The sequence below is a fragment of the Borostomias antarcticus genome (assembly GCF_949987555.1).
Source record: "Borostomias antarcticus genome assembly, chromosome: 6".
Lineage (NCBI taxonomy): Eukaryota > Metazoa > Chordata > Actinopteri > Stomiiformes > Stomiidae > Borostomias > Borostomias antarcticus.
Genome location: NC_140239.1, coordinates 31,851,318 through 31,872,001, shown reverse-complemented (window position 1 = coordinate 31,872,001; position 20,684 = coordinate 31,851,318). Strand labels below are relative to the sequence as shown.

At 50.0% G+C, this 20,684-nt stretch overlaps 1 protein-coding gene across 2 annotated transcripts in view; it reads right to left on the bottom strand.

Annotated features, from left to right (window-relative positions):
• The window catches only part of ppp2r5a (protein phosphatase 2, regulatory subunit B', alpha isoform), a 60,496-nt gene that overhangs the window by 21,677 nt on the left and 18,135 nt on the right, over nt 1-20,684 (bottom strand). The window contains exon 2 of one of the 2 annotated variants that reach the window (XM_084439212.1): nt 9,620-9,816. In XM_084439212.1, coding sequence (XP_084295338.1) covers nt 9,620-9,816 — 197 coding nt within the window. Of the gene's footprint in view, nt 1-9,340; nt 9,364-9,619; nt 9,817-20,684 lie in introns of those variants that run through there. The other variant, XM_084439213.1, reaches the window with a different exon arrangement.

Sequence of the window (20,684 nt, the reverse complement as noted above, 5' to 3'; positions counted from 1 at the left end):
GTGAAGTACTAGGACAGAGGTGAAGTACTAGGACAGAGCTGAATTACTAGGACAGAGCTGAAGTACTAGGACAGAGCTGAAGTACTAGGACAGAGCTGAAGTACTAGGACAGAGCTGAAGTACTAGGACAGAGCTGAAGTACTAGGACAGAGGTGAATTACTAGGACAGAGGTGAATTAGAGAGACAGGACCCGTTTGAGCGGATGAGTCAGTCGATCAGAAATGATTCTCGGAATCAAGGAAATCTTTCCTACTTGTTCGACTCGATGGCGTGACATTTCTAAGCGCTGCTAGATGACCCTCACCCGGTCACACTTAACGTCAGGGACAAGGGAAGTAGGAAAAAAGAAAAATATATATCCTAACTCCTGCATCTGAGTACCCCTCAGTAGAACCTCTCTACCCACAAGGCATTGCTCCTCTCCCCAGGTGCAGTGTGACTGTCTCTCTCCCGCTCCCGCTCTCTCTCTCAGGGTCTAATCTCATCCAGTCTCATTAGGCCACGCCCTTCCTGCCATGGATACGGGATAAGAGGCCTGACAATGGCCGCCCGCTGACAACCAAGCCTTTTATCTGCGGCCACGACGCGCCAGCTGCTCTCCTCCCTCAGATGTTCAGACAGAACAGACACCTCAACACCACCTCGACACTCCACCTCGACACTCCACCTCGACACTCCACCTCGACACACCACCTCGACACACCACCTCGACACTCCACCGCGACACTCCACCTCGACACTCCACCTCGACACTCCACCTCGACACACCACCTCGACACACCACCTCGACACACCACCTCGACACACCACCTCGACACTCCACCTCGACACTCCACCTCGACACTCCACCTCGACACTCCACCTCGACACACCACCTCGACACACCACCTCGACACACCACCTCGACACACCACCTCGACACACCACCTCGACACTCCACCTCGACACTCCACCTCGACACTCCCCCTCGACACTCCCCCTCGACACTCCACCTCGACACTCCACCTCGACACTCCACCTCGACACTCCACCTCGACACTCCACCTCGACACTCCACCTCGACACTCCACCTCGACACTCCACCTCGACACTCCACCTCGACACTCCACCTCGACACTCCACCTCGACACTCCACCTCGACACTCCACCTCAACACACCACCTCAACACACCACCTCAACACACCACCTCAACACACCACCTCAACACACCACCTCAACACACCACCTCAACACACCACCTCAACACTCCACCTCAACACTCCACCTCAACACTCCACCTCAACACTCCACCTCAACACTCCACCTCAACACTCCACCTCAACACTCCACCTCAACACTCCACCTCAACACTCCACCTCAACACTCCACCTCAACACTCCACCTCAACACTCCACCTCAACACTCCACCTCAACACTCCACCTCAACACTCCACCTCAACACACCACCTCAACACTCCACCTCAACACACCACCTCAACACACCACCTCAACACTCCACCTCAACACTCCACCTCAACACTCCACCTCAACACTCCACCTCAACACTCCACCTCAACACTCCACCTCAACACACCACCTCAACACAACCTCCACACTCCACCTCCACACTCCACCTCCACACACCACCTCCACACACCACCTCCACACACCACCTCCACACACCACCTCCACACACCACCTCCACACACCACCTCCACACACCACCTCCACACACCACCTCCACACACCACCTCCACACACCACCTCCACACACCACCTCCACACTCCACCTCCACACTCCACCTCCACACTCCACCTCCACACTCCACCTCCACACTCCACCTCAACACACCACCTCAACACACCACCTCAACACACCACCTCAACACACCACCTCAACACTCCACCTCAACACTCCACCTCAACACTCCACCTCAACACTCCACCTCAACACTCCACCTCAACACTCCACCTCAACACTCCACCTCAACACTCCACCTCAACACACCACCTCAACACACCACCTCCACACTCCACCTCAACACTCCACCTCCACACTCCACCTCAACACTCCACCTCAACACACCACCTCCACACTCCACCTCCACACTCCACCTCAACACTCCACCTCAACACTCCACCTCAACACTCCACCTCAACACTCCACCTCAACACTCCACCTCAACACTCCACCTCAACACTCCACCTCAACACACAACCCCAACCAGGGAGACCTAATGGGTCATGGCAGCGCACGGTGTAAATTCTAAGGCTCTGGTTCATGAAAGCGGGGGCCAGGTCCGGTTCAGAAACACTGATCAGATTAAGATGAGAGCAGTGATGCATGTAGCACATTAAAAGAGCCCCAGAAACACCACACAGTAGATGGTGGGGCCTAATTCGTCCCCTCGCCCAACGCTAAACCCGCAAAGCTGATGCCGAACGAGTCGTTGAGGGCTGTGATCGAATGAGAGGGCTGTTCCTGGGCTCACTCACAGGCATATTGCTTTCCCTGGTGAGCGCCAGCTCATTGGCTGGGGTTGAGTCATGTGACTTGTGGCTGCCGGCAGGAGGAGCGTTGGTGAGATGCCCATCCTGCCACTGGAGTGGCCCGGTGCCAAACGCCTCACACCCAAGGCAACTGCTCGACCACATGCACACCAGAGACACACTCAGCGCACAACAGAGGGACTGAGAACTGCCGTTAGCTACGAGGGAGCTTTATGCATCATAAACTGGGCAATTATTTTTTATAGAGAATGGAAATAAGATATTAGGAAGGAGAGAGGCTTTTATCTGCCCTTGCTGAATGTGTTGTGTGTGCAGTCTACATTCTAACCACACATCACTCTGACACGCTGGGCTACATAACATAACCCACTGACACGCTGGGCTACATAACATAACCCACTGGACACACATTAAACACGCCCATTCAATTAAACAGGCCCATTCAATTCAACAGGCCCATTCAATTCAACACGCCCATTCAATTCAACACGCCCGTTCAATTAAACACGCCCATTCAATTCAACACGCCCATTCAATTCAACACGCCCGTTCAATTCAACACGCCCGTTCAATTCAACACGCCCGTTCAATTCAACACGCCCGTTCAATTCAACACGCCCGTTCAATTAAACAGGCCCATTTAATTAAACAGGCCCATTCAATTAAACACGCCCATTCAATTAAACATGCCCATTCAATTCAGCGGCGTGTTGCTGCTGCCCAGAGGCTGAGCCGGAGACTGGTGAGGGAGAGACGAGGAGAGAGGAGGAGGAACACGACAGATAGTGGTGCTGAGAGACAAGGAAATACACACGGAGACGGATAGATGGGGAGGTGGGGGAGGGGCATCTATTTCTGGGTAGGGTGGATGTGCTGGGAGGGAAATCAACGCAGTGGTTGTCCTGTCCTGTCCTGTCCTGTCCTGTCCTGTCCAGCCAGCTGGCTGAGTGGTGACACAGGGGACAGCGCTAGAATGAGTGACAGAGCAACACTCGGCTCACAGTGGAGAACCAGGCTCTGACTATCATTCATCTACAGTGTGTGTGTGTGTGTGTGTGTGTGTGTGTGTGTGTGTGTGTGTGTGTTGTGTCCATGTACAGGTGTGTGTGTGCTGTGTCCATGTCAATGTCATTTTATTTTATTTATACAGCACCATTCACACAAATTAATGCAGCATATAGTGCTTTACATAAAACAGAGGGATAAAAACACGAGTCATAAAAACACAGTGAGAACAGATTTAAAAGAAACTAAGTAAAATAATTTTTAAAAAAATAGTGTAAAATAGAATAAAAACGATAAAAACTAAAAACAGAGAAAGCAAGTTTTGGAGCACTAGGATATTAAGACAAGTAAAGCTACGTGGTAAAAGCAATGTTAAAAAGGTTCATTTTAAGATCTCAAGTTTCCACAGTCCCAGACATTCTCAGCCCAGTCTTCTTGTTAGTACTCTCTCCTGCCTCTATGAGGACTATCCTGGGTTGTTAGTACTCTCTCCTGTCTCTATGAGGACTATCCTGGGTTGTTAGTACTCTCTCCTGTCTCTATGAGGACTATCCTGGGTTGTTAGTGCTCTCTCCTGCCTCTATGAGGACTATCCTGGGTTGTTAGTACTCTCTCCTGTCTCTATGAGGACTATCCTGGGTTGTTAGTGCTCTCTCCTGCCTCTATGAGGACTATCCTGGGTTGTTAGTACTCTCTCCTGCCTCTATGAGGACTATCCTGGGTTGTTAGTACTCTCCTGCCTCTATGAGGACTATCCTGGGTTGTTAGTGCTCTCTCCTGCCTCTATGAGGACTATCCTGGGTTGTTAGCGCTCTCTCCTGCCTCTATGAGGACTATCCTGGGTTGTTAGTACTCTCTTCTGCCTCTATGAGGACTATCCTGGGTTGCTAGTGCTCTCTCCTGCCTCTATGAGGAGGACTATCCTGGGTTGTTAGTGCTCTCTCCTGCCTCTATGAGGACTATCCTGGGTTGCTAGTACTCTCTCCTGCCTCTATGAGGACTATCCTGGGTTGCTAGTACTCTCTCCTGCCTCTATGAGGACTATCCTGGGTTGTTAGTGCTCTCTCCTGCCTCTATGAGGACTATCCTGGGTTGTTAGTGCTCTCTCCTGTCTCTATGAGGACTATCCTGGGTTGTTAGTGCTCTCTCCTGCCTCTATGAGGACTATCCTGGGTTGTTAGTGCTCTCTCCTGTCTCTATGAGGACTATCCTGGGTTGTTAGTGCTCTCTCCTGTCTCTATGAGGACTATCCTGGGTTGTTAGTGCTCTCTCCTGCCTCTATGAGGACTATCCTGGGTTGTTAGTGCTCTCTCCTGTCTCTATGAGGACTATCCTGGGTTGCTAGTGCTCTCTCCTGCCTCTATGAGGACTATCCTGGGTTGTTAGTGCTCTCTCCTGCCTCTATGAGGACTATCCTGGGTTGTTAGTTCTCTCTCCTGCCTCTATGAGGACTATCCTGGGTTAGTGCTCTCTCCCACCTCTATGAGGACTATCCTGGGTTGTTAGTGCTCTCTCCTGCCTCTATGAGGACTATCCTGGGTTGCTAGTGCTCTCTCCTGCCTCTATGAGGACTATCCTGGGTTGCTAGTGCTCTCTCCTGCCTCTATGAGGACTATCCTGGGTTGTTAGTACTCTCTCCTGTCTCTATGAGGACTATCCTGGGTTGTTAGTGCTCTCTCCTGCCTCTATGAGGACTATCCTGGGTTGTTAGTGCTCTCTCCTGCCTCTATGAGGACTATCCTGGGTTGTTAGTGCTCTCTCCTGCCTCGGTGATCAAAGTGCTCCTCACTGCTCTGGAATAATGACCCGCATTTAAACACCGAGAGGAGCGCTGTTTACTGTAAGCCTCATTATCATCCATCTGTCCTTCAGCCCCGCCCCTGGAACCCCTGAGGACAGCCCTGCACATCTCTCCAAGCGCTCCCGTCTCAGCCTAGATACAGTATGGACAGTTTATAGGCAGCCATCTAATGCCGCGTTCCGTTTGTATCGGAAATGTCAGGATTCCCGGGTTCGACGTCAAACACCTGACCTCGGGATTTCCGCCTTTTTACTCGGGATGAAAAATCTACCGACTTCATCAGCGTCAGCGGCTGACATCAATCAAGATGGCTGCTCTGCGCATCAACAATCAGTGAAAGCTGTAATAAGGAATAATTTAGACTGTAATAATTAAGACTGTTTATTAGCGCTTCTGTGTTATTTCTGTCTCAATAAATCAGTCGTACACACAATACTGCCCAACGTCTATCAATGAACAATGCTGTTCGTATGCGCAAAATAGCATAGTTTGTTGTTATCAACTGGTATTGCCAACAATGGCCGACGCGTTTTGTTTCTGGAACGCATTCAACTGGGATGTGACGTCGTCCTGGGCACCCAATCCCGAGCTCCGATACAAACGCATCATCACCGGGCCGAAAGACCCGCCTCCTCAGCGAGCATCAGCGAGCAAGGTTTCACCTTTTTCTTTAGATGTGTGGAATGAACGGATGGTTGCAGTCGCATAAAAAAAAGAAAATCTATTGGCTCTGGCTCTCTGCCTCAGAGCCCTTGACTAGGAACGCTCGGAGAGTGATCTGAGGTCCCCTGCGCTCAGCTAAGGATGTGCTGATGATTACCTATCCCCCTGTACTCAGCTAAGGATGTGCTGATGATTACCTATCCCCCTGTGCTCAGCTAAGGATGTGCTGATGATTACCTATCCCCCTGTGCTCAGCTAAGGATGTGCTGATGATTACCTATCCCCCTGCGCTCAGCTGAGGATGTGCTGATGAATTCCTATCCCACAGTGTAATCAGCGGTTCCCTTGGCAGCGCCGCCGGGTGATTCACGGCAACGGTAACCGTGGCTCTCGAGTTCCGAGCCCTCGGTGTGAGTCACGCTCAGGGCTTTGTGGGAGGGAGAAGAAGAAGCTTCTGGATTCCTCAGTGCTTTATCCAGCAGAGACAGGAAGACACAGCCACGGATAACAGGATGCTTCCCGCTACACACGCCCGTGTGTCTGTACCCGGGGAGAGAGAGGCCGGCCGATTAGGCCAAGCCCATTGGTTCCCTGCTCCACATGTCCCGGCGTGTCAGCCAGGTGATCTGGCGTGCTGCGCCCTGCTCAGCCAGTTTGGTGAAATCATCTGAACGGTAAATGGTCACATCTGAAAGGACAGTGAGTTCCAGTTCCCCCGAAGAGAAGGAGAGAACAATAGGGCGGTGGAAGGGAAACATCCAGCCGTACTTGTCTCTCTGGTGAGCGGCGAACCCAATCCCTCAGATTCACATGCTGACGAGTCTCTCTGCCTGCATCACGTAACTCCAAAAATAGCCTTTCTCAATTGGCACTAAAAGGTTCCATTAGGGCATCAATGTCCAGATTGTCCCAAATATTGCCATGAACATGCACAAGTTGTCGGCCTTTTCTGTTGTAAGTAGGCCGATCAATATCTTCAGCCGGCGCAGAGAGGAAAATGTTCTCTCAGATGAGACATATAGGCTAGGCGGCATATAATGAAGCTTTCAACTTTTGAAAAGAGCCCTTGTTTGTGGATGGAGTTTAGACAGCGAATGCTTTCCATCTTGATAAATTAGCCCCTTCTCCAGCGCTTTGACAGCCAAAACAGAACAGACTTCCTCCTGCTCAATATAATGCAGGCATCTCCATTTGTTGATCCCTTGCATTGAATGAACGACAAAATGTTTCGTTTTCAAACTTTGAGGAAATGTTAGAGACTAGGAATTTTAGAATGCCAGTGAAACCCAGTGCCTCCATCCAAGATCATCAACAGTGATGTTCAACCAGTCACAAGATGGCTGCCGCCGCGATCTACACAATTTTGTTTCGAACTACAAATACAGTCTACTCACTGGCACATTCGCTGTCAAGACTTCTGCTCCACTCCAAATCAGATTTTTAACCCTCGATTCGCCAGAAGAAAACAAGTGTATTGTGGGGTTGATTCTTTGAGGAAATACCTGCTCATAGGGTCTACTGGTTTGAAGAAATATCTGTTCATAGGGTCTACTGGCCTACTGGTTTGAAGAAATATCTGTTCATAGGGTCTACTGGCCTACTGGTTTGAAGAAATTCAATAAATTGGACTGTCTTTTCAACATTTTACCAGCTAGCTAGCAAACTCCAAACTTGCAGCTCCAGTCACACTGATGAAATGGACGGAGCTCAGCTTAATGAGTATTACATGATGACAACGACTGAGCCAATCTAATTTCACGAAAAACGAGGATCTGTCAAATTGGAAGAGGCCGCTGCTTACTGTCAAAAGCATAAGATTGACAACATGGCTAATCTATTGTACTAGTTCACTCTGAACGTCCACCAGCGAACCGCACTACGGGAGGGCGGGCCGCATTGCAGATTGATCCCGATCGTCCCAATGGCGAGTCGGCCCCTGGACTCTGAGCTGGTCAAAGTGCCACTGCGATAGAGGAGGGCTTGGTGGCTTTCTGAAGGCCATAACCAATTACAGTGAAGGATCAGCGATGGCTGGAGGTGAGTGTGTTGACCTGTCTGTTCTGGCAGCATATCTGACAGGGGAGGGGGGAGACGAGGGCAAAGGGGTGAGGCCTGATTGAGATGGTCACAGCTGGGGAGGCTTGGTCTGGCACAGTCTCCCTTCATCTCCCCTCACCTCAAACACATTCTGCCTCTTCACTCACAAAACATGGTCGCAATGGACCCATCAGGAGGAGCAGGGAAATGGGACGCTAGAAATATAGCCAAGTCTGAAGGTGTGAGATTAGGGTTGCAAATTTCAAGGAATTTCATTAATCGATAACTGTTAACCTTAACAAACGATAGTCGATTAATTGATAAGAACGTCCCGCCCCGAACTGCGCTTTGCTCGCTTAATTTTTTTGTCTTTTTCCTCTGTGTCATTGAAGTTTTGAGCCTGGGGTGAAAGATGGGCAGCGACTCTGCTGTCCTGACATCAGTGGGCAGTTCGTTCCACCACTGCGGGGCCAGGACAGAGAAGAGCCGTGACCGTGGGGCCAGGACAGAGAAGAGCCGTGACCGTGGGGCCAGGACAGAGAAGAGCCGTGACCGTGGGGTCAGGACAGAGAAGAGCCGTGACCGTGGGGTCAGGACAGAGAAGAGCCGTGACCGTGGGGTCAGGACAGAGAAGAGCCGTGACCGTGGGGTCAGGACAGAGAAGAGCCGTGACCGTGGGGTCAGGACAGAGAAGAGCCGTGACCGTGTCGATTGACTGCAGGGGCCTCGGAGTGACGGGGCAACCAGTCCTGGATGTAGGAGGGAGCTGTTCCTTTCATTGCTCTGTAGGCTAGTATAGTACCAGAGTCTTCAACTGGATTCCAGCTGCTATAGGGAGTCAGCCAGGCAGCCCCTTCCTAACTCAATGTACAAAATCTGCTGCTTTTCAAGTTCCTCATTTCTACGTACAAAGATTGCCGTCTTCATTGTAGAAATCAAATGTTTTTTCTCCATTATATGAAAAAGATTATAAATAAATCTATTTAAAATATTAAAAAAATTCTCGTCCCCGCACTGAGCTTGGCAAAAAGGCCTTCTCCTCCCCCGCCCCCTCAACCTCCTCCCCCGCCCCCCTCAACCTCCTCCCCCGCCCCCCTCAACCTCCTCCCCCGCCCCCCTCAACCTGGAACAGGCTACAGCAGGAACCCAAATGTCAGGCTAAACTACTTTTAGGGTCTGTGGGTGTTTGCTCGTGTACTGAGAATGAGACCCTGTGTCTCAATGAGATTACCTGTCTAAAAAAAAGGTAAAATAAATAAATAAATAAAAAGCAGGTCTATTTGATATGCAGGTGTGTGTGTGTGAGAGAGAGAGAGAGAGAGAGAGAGAGAGAGTCACTCACCATGTTGGCGATCTCTGGGTAGGCGGTCTATGTGATATGCAGGTGTGTGTGTGTGTGTGTGTGTGTGAGAGAGAGAGAGAGAGAGGAGCCTTCACTCACCATGTTGGCGATCTCTGGGTAGGCGGTCTATGTGATATGCAGGTGTGTGTGTGTGTGTGTGTGTGTGTGTGTGAGAGAGAGAGGAGCCTTCACTCACCATGTTGGCGATCTCTGGGTAGGAGGTCTATGTGATATGCAGGTGTGTGTGTGTGTGTGAGAGAGAGAGGAGCCTTCACTCACCATGTTGGCGATCTCTGGGTAGGCGGTCTCCACCAGCACGCCCCTGTTGGTGGAGACGTAGTCCACCAGCTCGTTGAGCGTGGCCCTCTTGATCTCCTTGCTCTTCAGGTCGGTGACCGAGTCCATGAAGTCGAACAGCATGCAGCACTGCTGGAGCTTCTGGGTGAACAGCTCCTGCTGCTCAGTGGAGGGGGCATCTGGACCCAGAGACGGACAGAGAAGAGGCAAGGTCATCATCATTACGGGTGAGGATGCGCAATATATCTGCAATCATACCGGTATTGGCTGTTTTTTTTATATAGTTAGGTCCATAAATATTTGGACATTGACACAGTTTATCATTTTGGCTCTGTACATCGCCACAATGGATTTGAAATTAAACAATCAAGATGTGCTTTAAGTGCAGACTATTAGTAGTTAGGGATGGGAGAAAAAAATCGATTGTTACAAATCGCGATTTTTGTGTGACGATTTTTTAAATCGCCATGCTGCCCCAAAATCGTATTTTTTGTTACAAAAAAACAACAACCAAAAAACAACTTCCTGCTAGAAGGGAACGCTTTGCGTAGTAGCTAGGTTGCTAGGTTACGGTTATTATTCAGTCAGAAGAAGCAGCAAACATGTCGGAGGACAATGAGACGATTCACGCTGCCCCTCCACAATTCAAATCACACATCTGGAAGAAATTCAGCTTTCAGAACTCGTCAGGCAAAAAAAAAATCAATATACATCGAATCGGCACCCAAGTACCGGGATAAAACCGGATCGGGAGATCCCTGACAATTCCCATCCAGATTAGTAGTTAGTTATACTAGTTATTCTGTATCATGAGGCAGTCACTGGGAATGTGTTCTGGGAATATTACACAAGTATGTATTCTACTATTGAAGATACTGTATGCTAGTATACTGTAACGGTTTAGTGAGTTTAAGTTAAAACTAGGAAGTAGGAACAACAATGTAGCCAATAACTGTCCAGGATCAGTCTTTAAACACACTGGTAAGAGGGATGACGCGAGGGAAAGAACAATAACCCAGATATTAGATATGAGATTCTATTAGCCCGTCGTTGTGTCGTCTAAGAAGGTGCTCTTTATAGTCTAGGGGTCGCCCAGGTGCTCTTTATAGTCTAGGGGTCGCCCAGGTGCTCTTTATAGTCTAGGGGTCGCCCAGGTGCTCTTTATAGTCTAGGGGTCGCCCAGGTGCTCTTTATAGTCTAGGGGTCGCCCAGGTGCTCTTTATAGTCTAGGGGTCGCCCAGGTGCTCTTTATAGTCTAGGGGTCGCCCGGTTATCTTTATAGTCTAGGGGTCGCCCGGTTATCTTTATAGTCTAGGGGTCGCCCGGTTATCGGCCCGGACGATTATCACGGCCAATATTCCACATTTTTTCTATTATGTGTGTCAGCGTTTTCTTTATCCAATTACCGATAAAACTTTGTCTCTGATGTGGCGGCTTCTCTGTCTGAGGTAGTGCTTCTCTGGTTCTCTGTGTGCAGTAGTGGTTCTCTGTCTGCAGTAGTGGTTCTCCGTCTGCAGTAGTGGTTCTCCGTCTGCAGTAGTGGTTCTCCGTCTGCAGTAGTGGTTCTAGACCATTTCTGAGGGGGGGGGGGGGACATGATTTTAGGGGTGCCAAATGTTGGGATTATTTTCTGGGATGGGGTGCTGAACATTATGGGAGGGACACATGAAGAGGGGGGTCTGGGGCTTAGGCTACCTCTGTGTAACTGACTGCTTTGAATGACGAGGAGTGATGTGGGAGGCCATCTTTAGGCTGGTCATAAATGACGAGGACTGATGTGGGAGGCCATCTTTAGGCTGGTCATAAATGACGAGGACTGATGTGGGAGGCCATCTTTAGGCTGGTCATAAATGACGAGGACTGATGTGGGAGGCCATCTTTAGGCTGGTCATAAATGGCGAGGACTGATGTGGGAGGCCATCTTTAGGCTGGTCTTGCTGTTGATGGTGTAACGCGATGATCGCGTCGATCTCGTACAGTGTTACAGTAGATGCATGTAAGAAACCACGTCATTGCATCTCCTGTAGTTTCTAAGAAAATGCGTGTTACTTTAACCCTCCGTTACTTTCTCCCTGGCTCCCCCCTATCGGCTATCAGTCTCCGTGATTATTAATCATATGTATCGGTATCTGCGTTTTTGTCAGGTCCTATTGTCTTCCATTACGACTTCCACTTCCTTCCTTTTATTACCATTGCATTGTTTTCATTATTATTTATCCTGTATTAGACTATTACTGTTTTTATTGCGATTATCTTGTGCCGTCATTCCGTTGTTGCTGCGATGAGGAGCCAAAACCTAAGAATTTTAACCCTGTTCTAATCAACAGCTTTACTGTCTTATGTAAATAAATAGTTTAAAGCGAGGAGTCACTGGAGCACTCCGCTATCGAAGCCTTGTATTTAAGGTGCAAGTTGCCAACGTTTCAATGTCAGTAGTACATATTCATCAGGTCAACTAGACAGGCCTTTGTACTTTGGCTGTGCAGTAGTCCCGCGCACCCAGGCTTTTATCATAAGACCTTTTATGGATTAGACAGTGAATGTGAGCAGGGTTATTAGACCTGTCAGACCCGACCCGGGCCAGGCTATAAACAGCGTTTGGCGAGCACCCAGATAAGGCATGGCAGTCTACGGCTCAGCTTAGTGAACTGTTAGTCTACACAGCGAAGCAGCAGCCAGGGAGGGATATAAACGTCTCCACTGATACCAGGAGGATACAGTCGTTAAAAACACTTCCTGATTTATAGCTGCTCCTGAACCCAACAACCCCTGAAGGTTGGGAGGTTGCGTCAATTCACTCTCCCAATCTGCGCCACCTGCCAGCTCGGTTGAGAGGTAAATGATGTTTCTTTTTGTATCGCAGGCGTCGGTATTTCTTCTACTGATCGTTGTGCCTTCTGAGATGTCAAGGCAATCTCCCGTGGTTCAACGCAAGGGCACGGTAATGAATAGTGACAGAGCCTTGTTGAGGACATGTTCAACACATTCCTGATAGCGACTGAATGAACCGCATCACAGTGTGGACAAAGCACTTCACCAGGAATGATTGGTCGTATGAGCAGGGAGAGAGAGAGAGAGAGAGAGAGAGAGAGAGAAGAGAGAGAGAGAGAGAGAGAGAGAGGAGGGGTGGGTAGTGCCAGACAGAGCAGGAAATAGACAGAGAGAAAGTGAGAGTACGTAGAGAAAGAGGGAGAGAAAGAGAGCGATAGAGAGAGAGGAAGGTGTACTGCAGGACAGGAAGCCCCTTTCATAACCGAATCAGCCACTTTATCTATAATCTTCCTTTCCTTTCCCTCCACAGACACATGGCCCTTTTATGTTTTAAACCATCAAGAACTAAAGCATAATAACACCAACATTTCCAAGTGCCAGAGTAATTCAACTGAAAATTTAAATGACATGAAATGAGATTTCAACGATAAAAGCTCAGAGCGGACTAGTCATGGGCTAAATGCTAACTCCAGGCAGAAACATGGGGGCATGAAGTTTTACTAGACCAGGTGAGCAGTTTTACTAGACCAGGTGAGCAGTTTTACTAGACCAGGTGAGCAGTTTTACTAGACCAGGTGAGCAGTTTGACTAGACCAGGTGAGCAGTTTTACTGGACCAGGTGAGCAGTTTTACTAGACCAGGTGAGCAGTTTTACTAGACCAGGTGAGCAGTTTTACTAGACCAGGTGAGCAGTTTTACTAGACCAGGTGAGCAGTTTTACTAGACCAGGTGAGCAGTTTTACTAGACCAGGTGAGCAGTTTTAGTAGACCAGGTGAGCAGTTTTACTAGACCAGGTGAGGAAGCAAAGTCAGCAGAACACCATGGTCTCCTAGTTACCAAACCAGAGAAGGTGGGTGTTCAGGACATAAACATGGAACGTGAAAGCCTTGCCAAAAACAAGGCAGACATTTTACAAAGAGCTTGTTAAACATTAGCTAGCCGTGTTAGCGGCTGTGATGTACCGTATCACAAGCAGTTTCTTTTGTTCTTACACAGCTGGAGATGGGTCATGGTCCCTAGTGTCGTAGTCTCACGATGCCAGACTTTCAAGGTCTACCAATCAGAACCCCTCCCTACATCGTATTAGCTTCCTATATTTCGTTACATGCCTAATAGTTACATTCTTGACAGTAGTTACAGTCTTGTACCTGGTAACTCTTACTCAGAATCAAATGTTTTAAGGTCACGATTCATCCGCTAGCCAGTTGGCTTGGTTCCCGGTTTTAAACTCAATAAGGATTTTCTGAATGTGAAGTGAATGTAGGCGAGATTCCCTTCCTGAAAGCCCCAAAAAGCAGGCGGCCACTGTTGCGTTGTAGCTTCAACGCTGCGTTAACAGACGACCCCAACAGATGACAGAACACAAAGCTGTCACGGCTAAAGGTAGCAACAGCCCTAGACCCCGGATCAACGGACCTCAGGTGCCCACCCAGAGCAGAGGGGGAAGATGGTAAATGGGCTGTGCTTATATAGCGCTTTTATCCAAAGCGCTTTACAATGAAGGCCTCTCATTCACCCATTCACACACCCGTTCACACACCAATGGCGGCAGCTGCCATGCAAGGTGCCAGCCTGCTCATTGGGAGCAATTTGGGGTTAATTGTTTTGCCCAAGGACACTTTGGACAGGAGGCAGAATGGAAGAGTGGTGAAAGATGAGAGATACTGAAGGACAGGGAGCCTGAATCACGGCCCCGCAGCGAGGAAATGGAACCAGAGCCACCAAAGAAAAAGATGGCCGTCCTATTGATGAGGTCAGTCTGATGAGGCACTGTCCACAGACAAAACTCCAGACAGATTGAGGGCGGAGTCCAGTGTGAGCATAGAGGCATGTCCACTACAGCGGCGGTCGGCCCACACAGGTCCCACGGTAAGATGGCCCATATTGCACAAAGGTAGTTGGCTACACCTGCCTCAACAGTGGCATGCGAGAGACTGTTTTCAGGCCACAATGTGTGAAAGAGCTCAGTTCTGTCATCTGCACGTCAAGAAGTCTGCCTGAGGAACTGGTTAAAAGTATATCCGACTTTATAAACAGGTTGACTTAAACCGTGTCAAGCAAGTTCCCACTGTTTCAAGTCATCATATTCCACCACCACTGAAACCTGCTGACTCAGAGTTCCGGTATGTTCCAGTTATGGCAGCCAGAGTTGACCACGGATGTTCTCGACAACCACAGTTTCCACCAGACGCGCCACAGAAACGGCTCTCCACAGAGCTCCGGTAAAGATAGACACCAAGTCTATTTCTGGTGGGATGTCGCATCTGGGACACGTCACATAGTAGTAGAAGAAATGGCTAGTTAGGCCCCGCCCCCCTGGCAGAATATCAAACAAAATGGTCGCTCCTGAAACGCATCCGGTTGGAGTTGAAGCCATGCGTAGGATGGAATAAAACCCAGAGCGCATTCGGAACGCCACGCGAACGAAGTCTGTGGAATTAAGGCGTAAATGTGTGAAAGAGGACCATCTCAGCCAAAGCATTCATTTGGCTGAGATGTTACTTTGCAAACAATTAGTTGTTTATGTGGTTGTCTGCTAATTAAGACAAGCTGTTCAAATTCACTTTGTAGCAGACCTTACTTTGTGACTTCTTTATGTGGTTGTGTCTGCTAATTAAGTCAGCAATCCATTACAGATGTTGTGGGCAATAAACATGTAATTAATCATAGACTATTATTGTGATTGACTCAATTATTTTTATTTATTTTTTTTAATCGATTGACAGCACTTAATACATCACACACTTAAAATCACACGTCATGTGGGCCTTACACACACACGTACACAAAACACACACGTACACAAAACACAGGTGCGTCTCGAACCCTCGTTACTGCCTATGCTCCCACACTAACTGACCACTCCAGCAAAAGCAGTTAATGAGTAATGTAGCCTATAGACCCACACATTAAACACACACCAACACCTATCGTACACACCCATTCCTAAAACAAACACTCCCCTCGGTTCCTCTGCTCAAGGGCAAGCGCTGCTACGACCGAGTGACTGACGGGGCAGAACAGGGGAGGGAGGTGGGGGGGGGAGAGGAAGGGGGCAGGAGGTGGGGGAAGAGGAGGCAGGAGGGGGGGTAAAAGGAGGCAAGATAGTTTCTCACTGAGAGGTGGCACATTCTGGATTGCGTAACCAGAACAGACGCGGCCCCCAGGGCGGAGCGAGGCGCGTGGAGAACGCACGGGGTCCCCAGGGCGGAGCGAGGCGCGTGGAGAACGCACGGGGCAGCGCAGGAATCCCCTCCGCGGTTTTCACACCTCATGAAAACGCGGCGGTGGCGTCACAGAGCCCGACCGCTGCTTGTTGCCGTGCGGTCGGAAAGGGCTGCTTGTTGCCGTGCGGTCGGGAAGGGCTGCTTGTTGCCGTGCGGTCGGGAAGGTCCAGTTCCAACGCTCCAGTTGGATGAAAAGACGTGTAACGACAGAGCGAATAACAAGAAGATAATAACAAAAAGACATGTAGTGAAAGAGTGAATAACAAAAATGTTATCCATCACACTCTAGTTCGTTTTGCTACAAAGACGACAGAACAGAAGCCACATTAAATGGCCTGGGAGTGGAAACGGCTATCGGCTACATGGGCAGAGACAGCGTTTCAGCTACAGCAGTGAGGGCCTAGAAGCTTCCGCTGGGTTTCCACTTTACACATGAGTTCCTGACCTCATTGTGGCTCTGAGTGAGGATGTCCAGCTCTCGATTCCGCTTGCTTCCACACAGCCAGGGTCTGAGAGGGTTCTACAGTACCTGAGAGGGTTCTACAGTACCTGAGAGGGTTCTACAGTACCAGCCAGGGTCTGAGAGGGTTCTACAGTACCTGAGAGGGTTCTACAGTACCTGAGAGGGTTCTACAGTACCAGCCAGGGCCTGAGAGGGTTCTACACTACCAGCCAGGGTCTGAGAGGGTTCTGCAGTACCAGCCAGGGCCTGAGAGGGTTCTACAGTACCTGAGAGGGTTCTACAGTACCAGCCAGGGCCTGAGAGGGTTCTACAGTACCTGAGAGGGTTCTACAGTACCAGAGAGGGTTCTACAGTACCAGCCAGGGTCTGAGAGGGTTCTACAGTACCAGCCAGGGTCTGAGAGGGTTCTGCAGTACCAGCCAGGGCCTGAGAGGGTTCTACAGTACCTGAGAGGGTTCTACAGTACCAGCTAGTACCTGAGAGGGTTCTACAGTACCTGAGAGGGTTCTACAGTACCAGCTAGTACCTGAGAGGGTTCTACAGTACCTGAGAGGGTTCTACAGTACCAGCTAGTACCTGAGAGGGTTCTACAGTACCAGCTAGTACCTGAGAGGGTTCTACAGTACCAGCCAGGGCCTGAGAGGGTTCTACAGTACCAGCTAGTACCTGAGAGGGTTCTATAGTACCAGCCAGGTCCTGAGGCCACACTGGGCAGGCAGGCAAAAGCTGAGTGCACGGACCACGATGCATTAGGCCTGAATGCAGTGTGGGTACGCGTGTACGTGTTACACAAGGGCCCTTTTTTATGCTTTTGTTTTCCTAGTGGGGATCCTTATCCTGTGCTGCGTACACACAGACAGAGCTCCCATTCCTTCTCCTGACAGCACGGCCGTGTGGTCGCGCTGTGCCTTTCTGGGGCGGGGCTCCGTGGCGCAGGTAAGGCAAGAGTGGATTCTGTTCACCATGGGGTGAACTACTAGAGTCTGCTGGTTTCGGTTCTTCATCCTCACACGGTCCAAAGCCTCTGGTGTGACTGACGAGTCGAGGTGAATGCTCTCCCCGGACAAGGGGGAGGGTAGCAGAGATGTCAGCCCCCCCGAGCGCCTCTGGCAGAGATGGATTCTGGGTAATGTCATATAGTGCATAGAGATGGCACTTAAGAGAGGGAAGAGCACCTCCAGCACTCTGCCTTTGTGTAGCTAGTGTTCTCGTCCCCTAGCTAGCCGACCGCCGCGCAGCCCTGCCTGGACACAGCCCACGAGGACACGAGCGAGGCCTTGTTTAACATTCTTAACTGTGACAACACGGTCATAACTACAGTCTGTTGTGTGACACATTCCAACATAACAACCCAAGTGTGAGCTGTTGGATACACGGGCTCTTCTTCACAGAAAGACTGACTTCAGTGCACAGCACTAATAACAGCGCCAGTGTTTCCTGTAAGCAGGGAGAGAGAGACCCTGATAGCCTGCATAGAGCCGTCTCTCTCGGGGGGGATGTGTGTGTTTCTAACCCTCTGGGTGCAGGGATGGCAGAAGAGGAGAGACTGAGCCAGACAGGGACTTATTGCTCCCCGTTCACTGCTATTTTTGCCCTCTAGAAAGAAAAAAAAAGATGGGGGGATGCTTTGTTGCACAAATTCCTAGGGGGGGCTTTGGAGGGAAAAAAAAGAAAATATTTCTTTCCACCCCGAGTCAGGGAACGGGCTCCGAGAGGGCCAGACGGGGTTTAGAAGATAAAAACGCCTCGCCGTCTCAAAGACCAGACGACCACATGGATTTACCTTCAGAGGAACAGGAAACATTTGACCCCCATCAGAAGTCCGTAGCGTGACAAAGGTGAGCCTGTGTTTCAGTAGAGAGGGAGGCCTCTGTAGAAGACACTGAGCCGGGTGGGCCCTGTGTTTCAGTAGAGAGGGAGGCCCCTGTAGAAGACACTGAGCCGGGTGGGCCCTGTGTTTCAGTAGAGAGGGAGGCCTCTGTAGAAGACACTGAGCCGGGTGGGCCCTGTGTTTCAGTAGAGAGGGAGGCCTCTGTAGAAGACACTGAGCCGGGGGGGCCCTGTGTTTCAGTAGAGAGGGAGGCCTCTGTAGAAGACACTGAGCCGGGTGGGCCCTGTGTTTCAGTAGAGAGGGAGGCCTCTGTAGAAGACACCGAGCCGGGGGGCCCTTTCAAAACCACATACAGTGTAACCTTAGCACATGCAATACCGAATCAGAATCAATGTTATTCAGCACAGCAGGCCGCCTACAAGGCTCTGCCTTGGTCTGCTGGTGCGTGACAATAAACACAGAGCAAGAACAAGGACTAGGACAGGGTTAAACACAACACATACACAAGAAGAAGGGTCAGGACAGGGTTAAACACAACATATACACAAGATAAAACAGGGTGGAGAGAAGGTCGGAAACGGAGAGATACTGTAGGGTTGGTCTGGAGTACAGTGGATGAGAGAGATGGGGGGAGGAGGGGTTAGAGAGATGGGAGGAGGAGGGGGGGATTAGAGAGATGGAGGAAGAGGAGGGGGAGGTTAGAGAGATGGGGGGGAGGAGGAGGAGGAGGGGAAGGTTAGAGAGATAGGGGGAGGAGGGGGGGATGAGAGAGATGGGGGGAGGAGGAGGGGAAGGTTAGAGAGATGGAGGGAGGAGGAGGGGGGGATTAGAGAGATGGAGGAAGAGGAGGGGGAGGTTAGAGAGATGGGGGGGAGGAGGAGGAGAAGGGGAAGGTTAGAGAGATGGGGGGAGGAGGGGGGGATGAGAGAGATGGGGGGAGGAGGAGGGGAAGGTTAGAGAGATGGAGGGAGGAGGAGGGGGGGATTAGAGAGATGGAGGAAGAGGAGGGGGAGGTTAGAGAGATGGGGGGGAGGAGGAGGAGAAGGTTAGAGAGATGGGGGGAGGAGGAGGGGAAGGTTAGAGAGATGGAGGGAGGAGGAGGGGGGGATTAGAGAGATGGAGGAAGAGGAGGGGGAGGTTAGAGAGATGGGAGGAGGAGGAGGGGAAGGTTAGAGAGATGGGGGGAGGAGGAGGGGAAGGTTAGAGAGATGGAGGGAGGAGGAGGAGGTTAGAGAGATGGAGGAGGTTAGAGAGATGGAGGGAGGTTAGAGAAACGGAGGAAGTTAGAGAAATGGAGGTTAGAGAGATGGGGGAAAGAGGAGGTTAGAGAGATGGAGGAGGTTAGAGAGATGGGGGGAGGAGGAGGAGGAGAGGGAGATTAGAGAGATGGAGGGAGGAGGAGGAGAGGGAGGTTAGCCAGGCATCACCATCCAGATCACATGAGCTCCTGTCTCTCTCCCAGCATAGGTCTGAACCCTGGATTTGGATGAGCCAATCACAACCGTTCATCTAATATGGATGGGGGGTTAATACTATGACTCATGGTGGTTTTTCCAGTTTAATACATGTCTTTACTCAGCAGGTAACTCTGTTGACTGGAAGGTTCTTTTCTCATGAGTTGCCTGAGAGGCGGTTTCTCAGAGAGACCCCCTGCTGTGTTTATGTTGGCTTGTTTATGTTGTCTTGTTTATGTTGTCTTTGGTGCTAGGATGCTGGAAGAGTGGGGGTCAACACCCCCCTCACCTCTCCCACTCCGTCATGTTTCTCCTGGTTAATCAATACTAAGGGGTGTGTCACATGGTGTGTAATGATCAAGCACACACAGAGATGCTCAATACTTTCTGATCAGTTGTTGGGAAACTGTTGACCTCACAGCACATGCTGTATACGCTAAGGTACACCGACCTCTTCTGCAAAAGAAAGAGTTGATTACAATAATTCTACAACAGTACCCGCTTGATACGATGATATGATGACTAAGCCATGTTTTGCTGCTCTGATTGGTTGGAGGTCGATCCATTCATTTCCCCCTTCGGCTGGCCTGTTTGTTTACCTGCTGAGGATGAGGCATGTTAAACACCGTTTTCAGTCATCGACGTGCTTTGGGAGACGCTGAGCAGCACCTGAGCTGGCCGAGCCCTGGATTACAGACGCTCAATCCTTCAGCAACTCTTGGAAACGGCCTGAACATGAACTGAGCTGCCCAAGACGAGGAGTCAGTCCCCATCGGCCGGCACAACAACACCGCTCTCTGGGTTTGGGACCCATGTGGGGTTGGATTTGGTAAAAACATTATGGGTCTTTATGGGTTGCCTATATATGCTGTGAAAATAAGAGTTCTCCACAACTGAGATAACAGTAAACACACAGGGGTGAGTTACCATGTCAAGGCGCTTGCTCCCTGCCATATAAACTACTCAAGGTAGCTTTTCTAGCGTTGTAGCGTAGAAGATCTTTACTGTTTGGAGTGTTAATAAATGTTTTGTGTTATTGTTGTCTTGTATGTAAATATCAAAGGACCATGTTGGAAATGT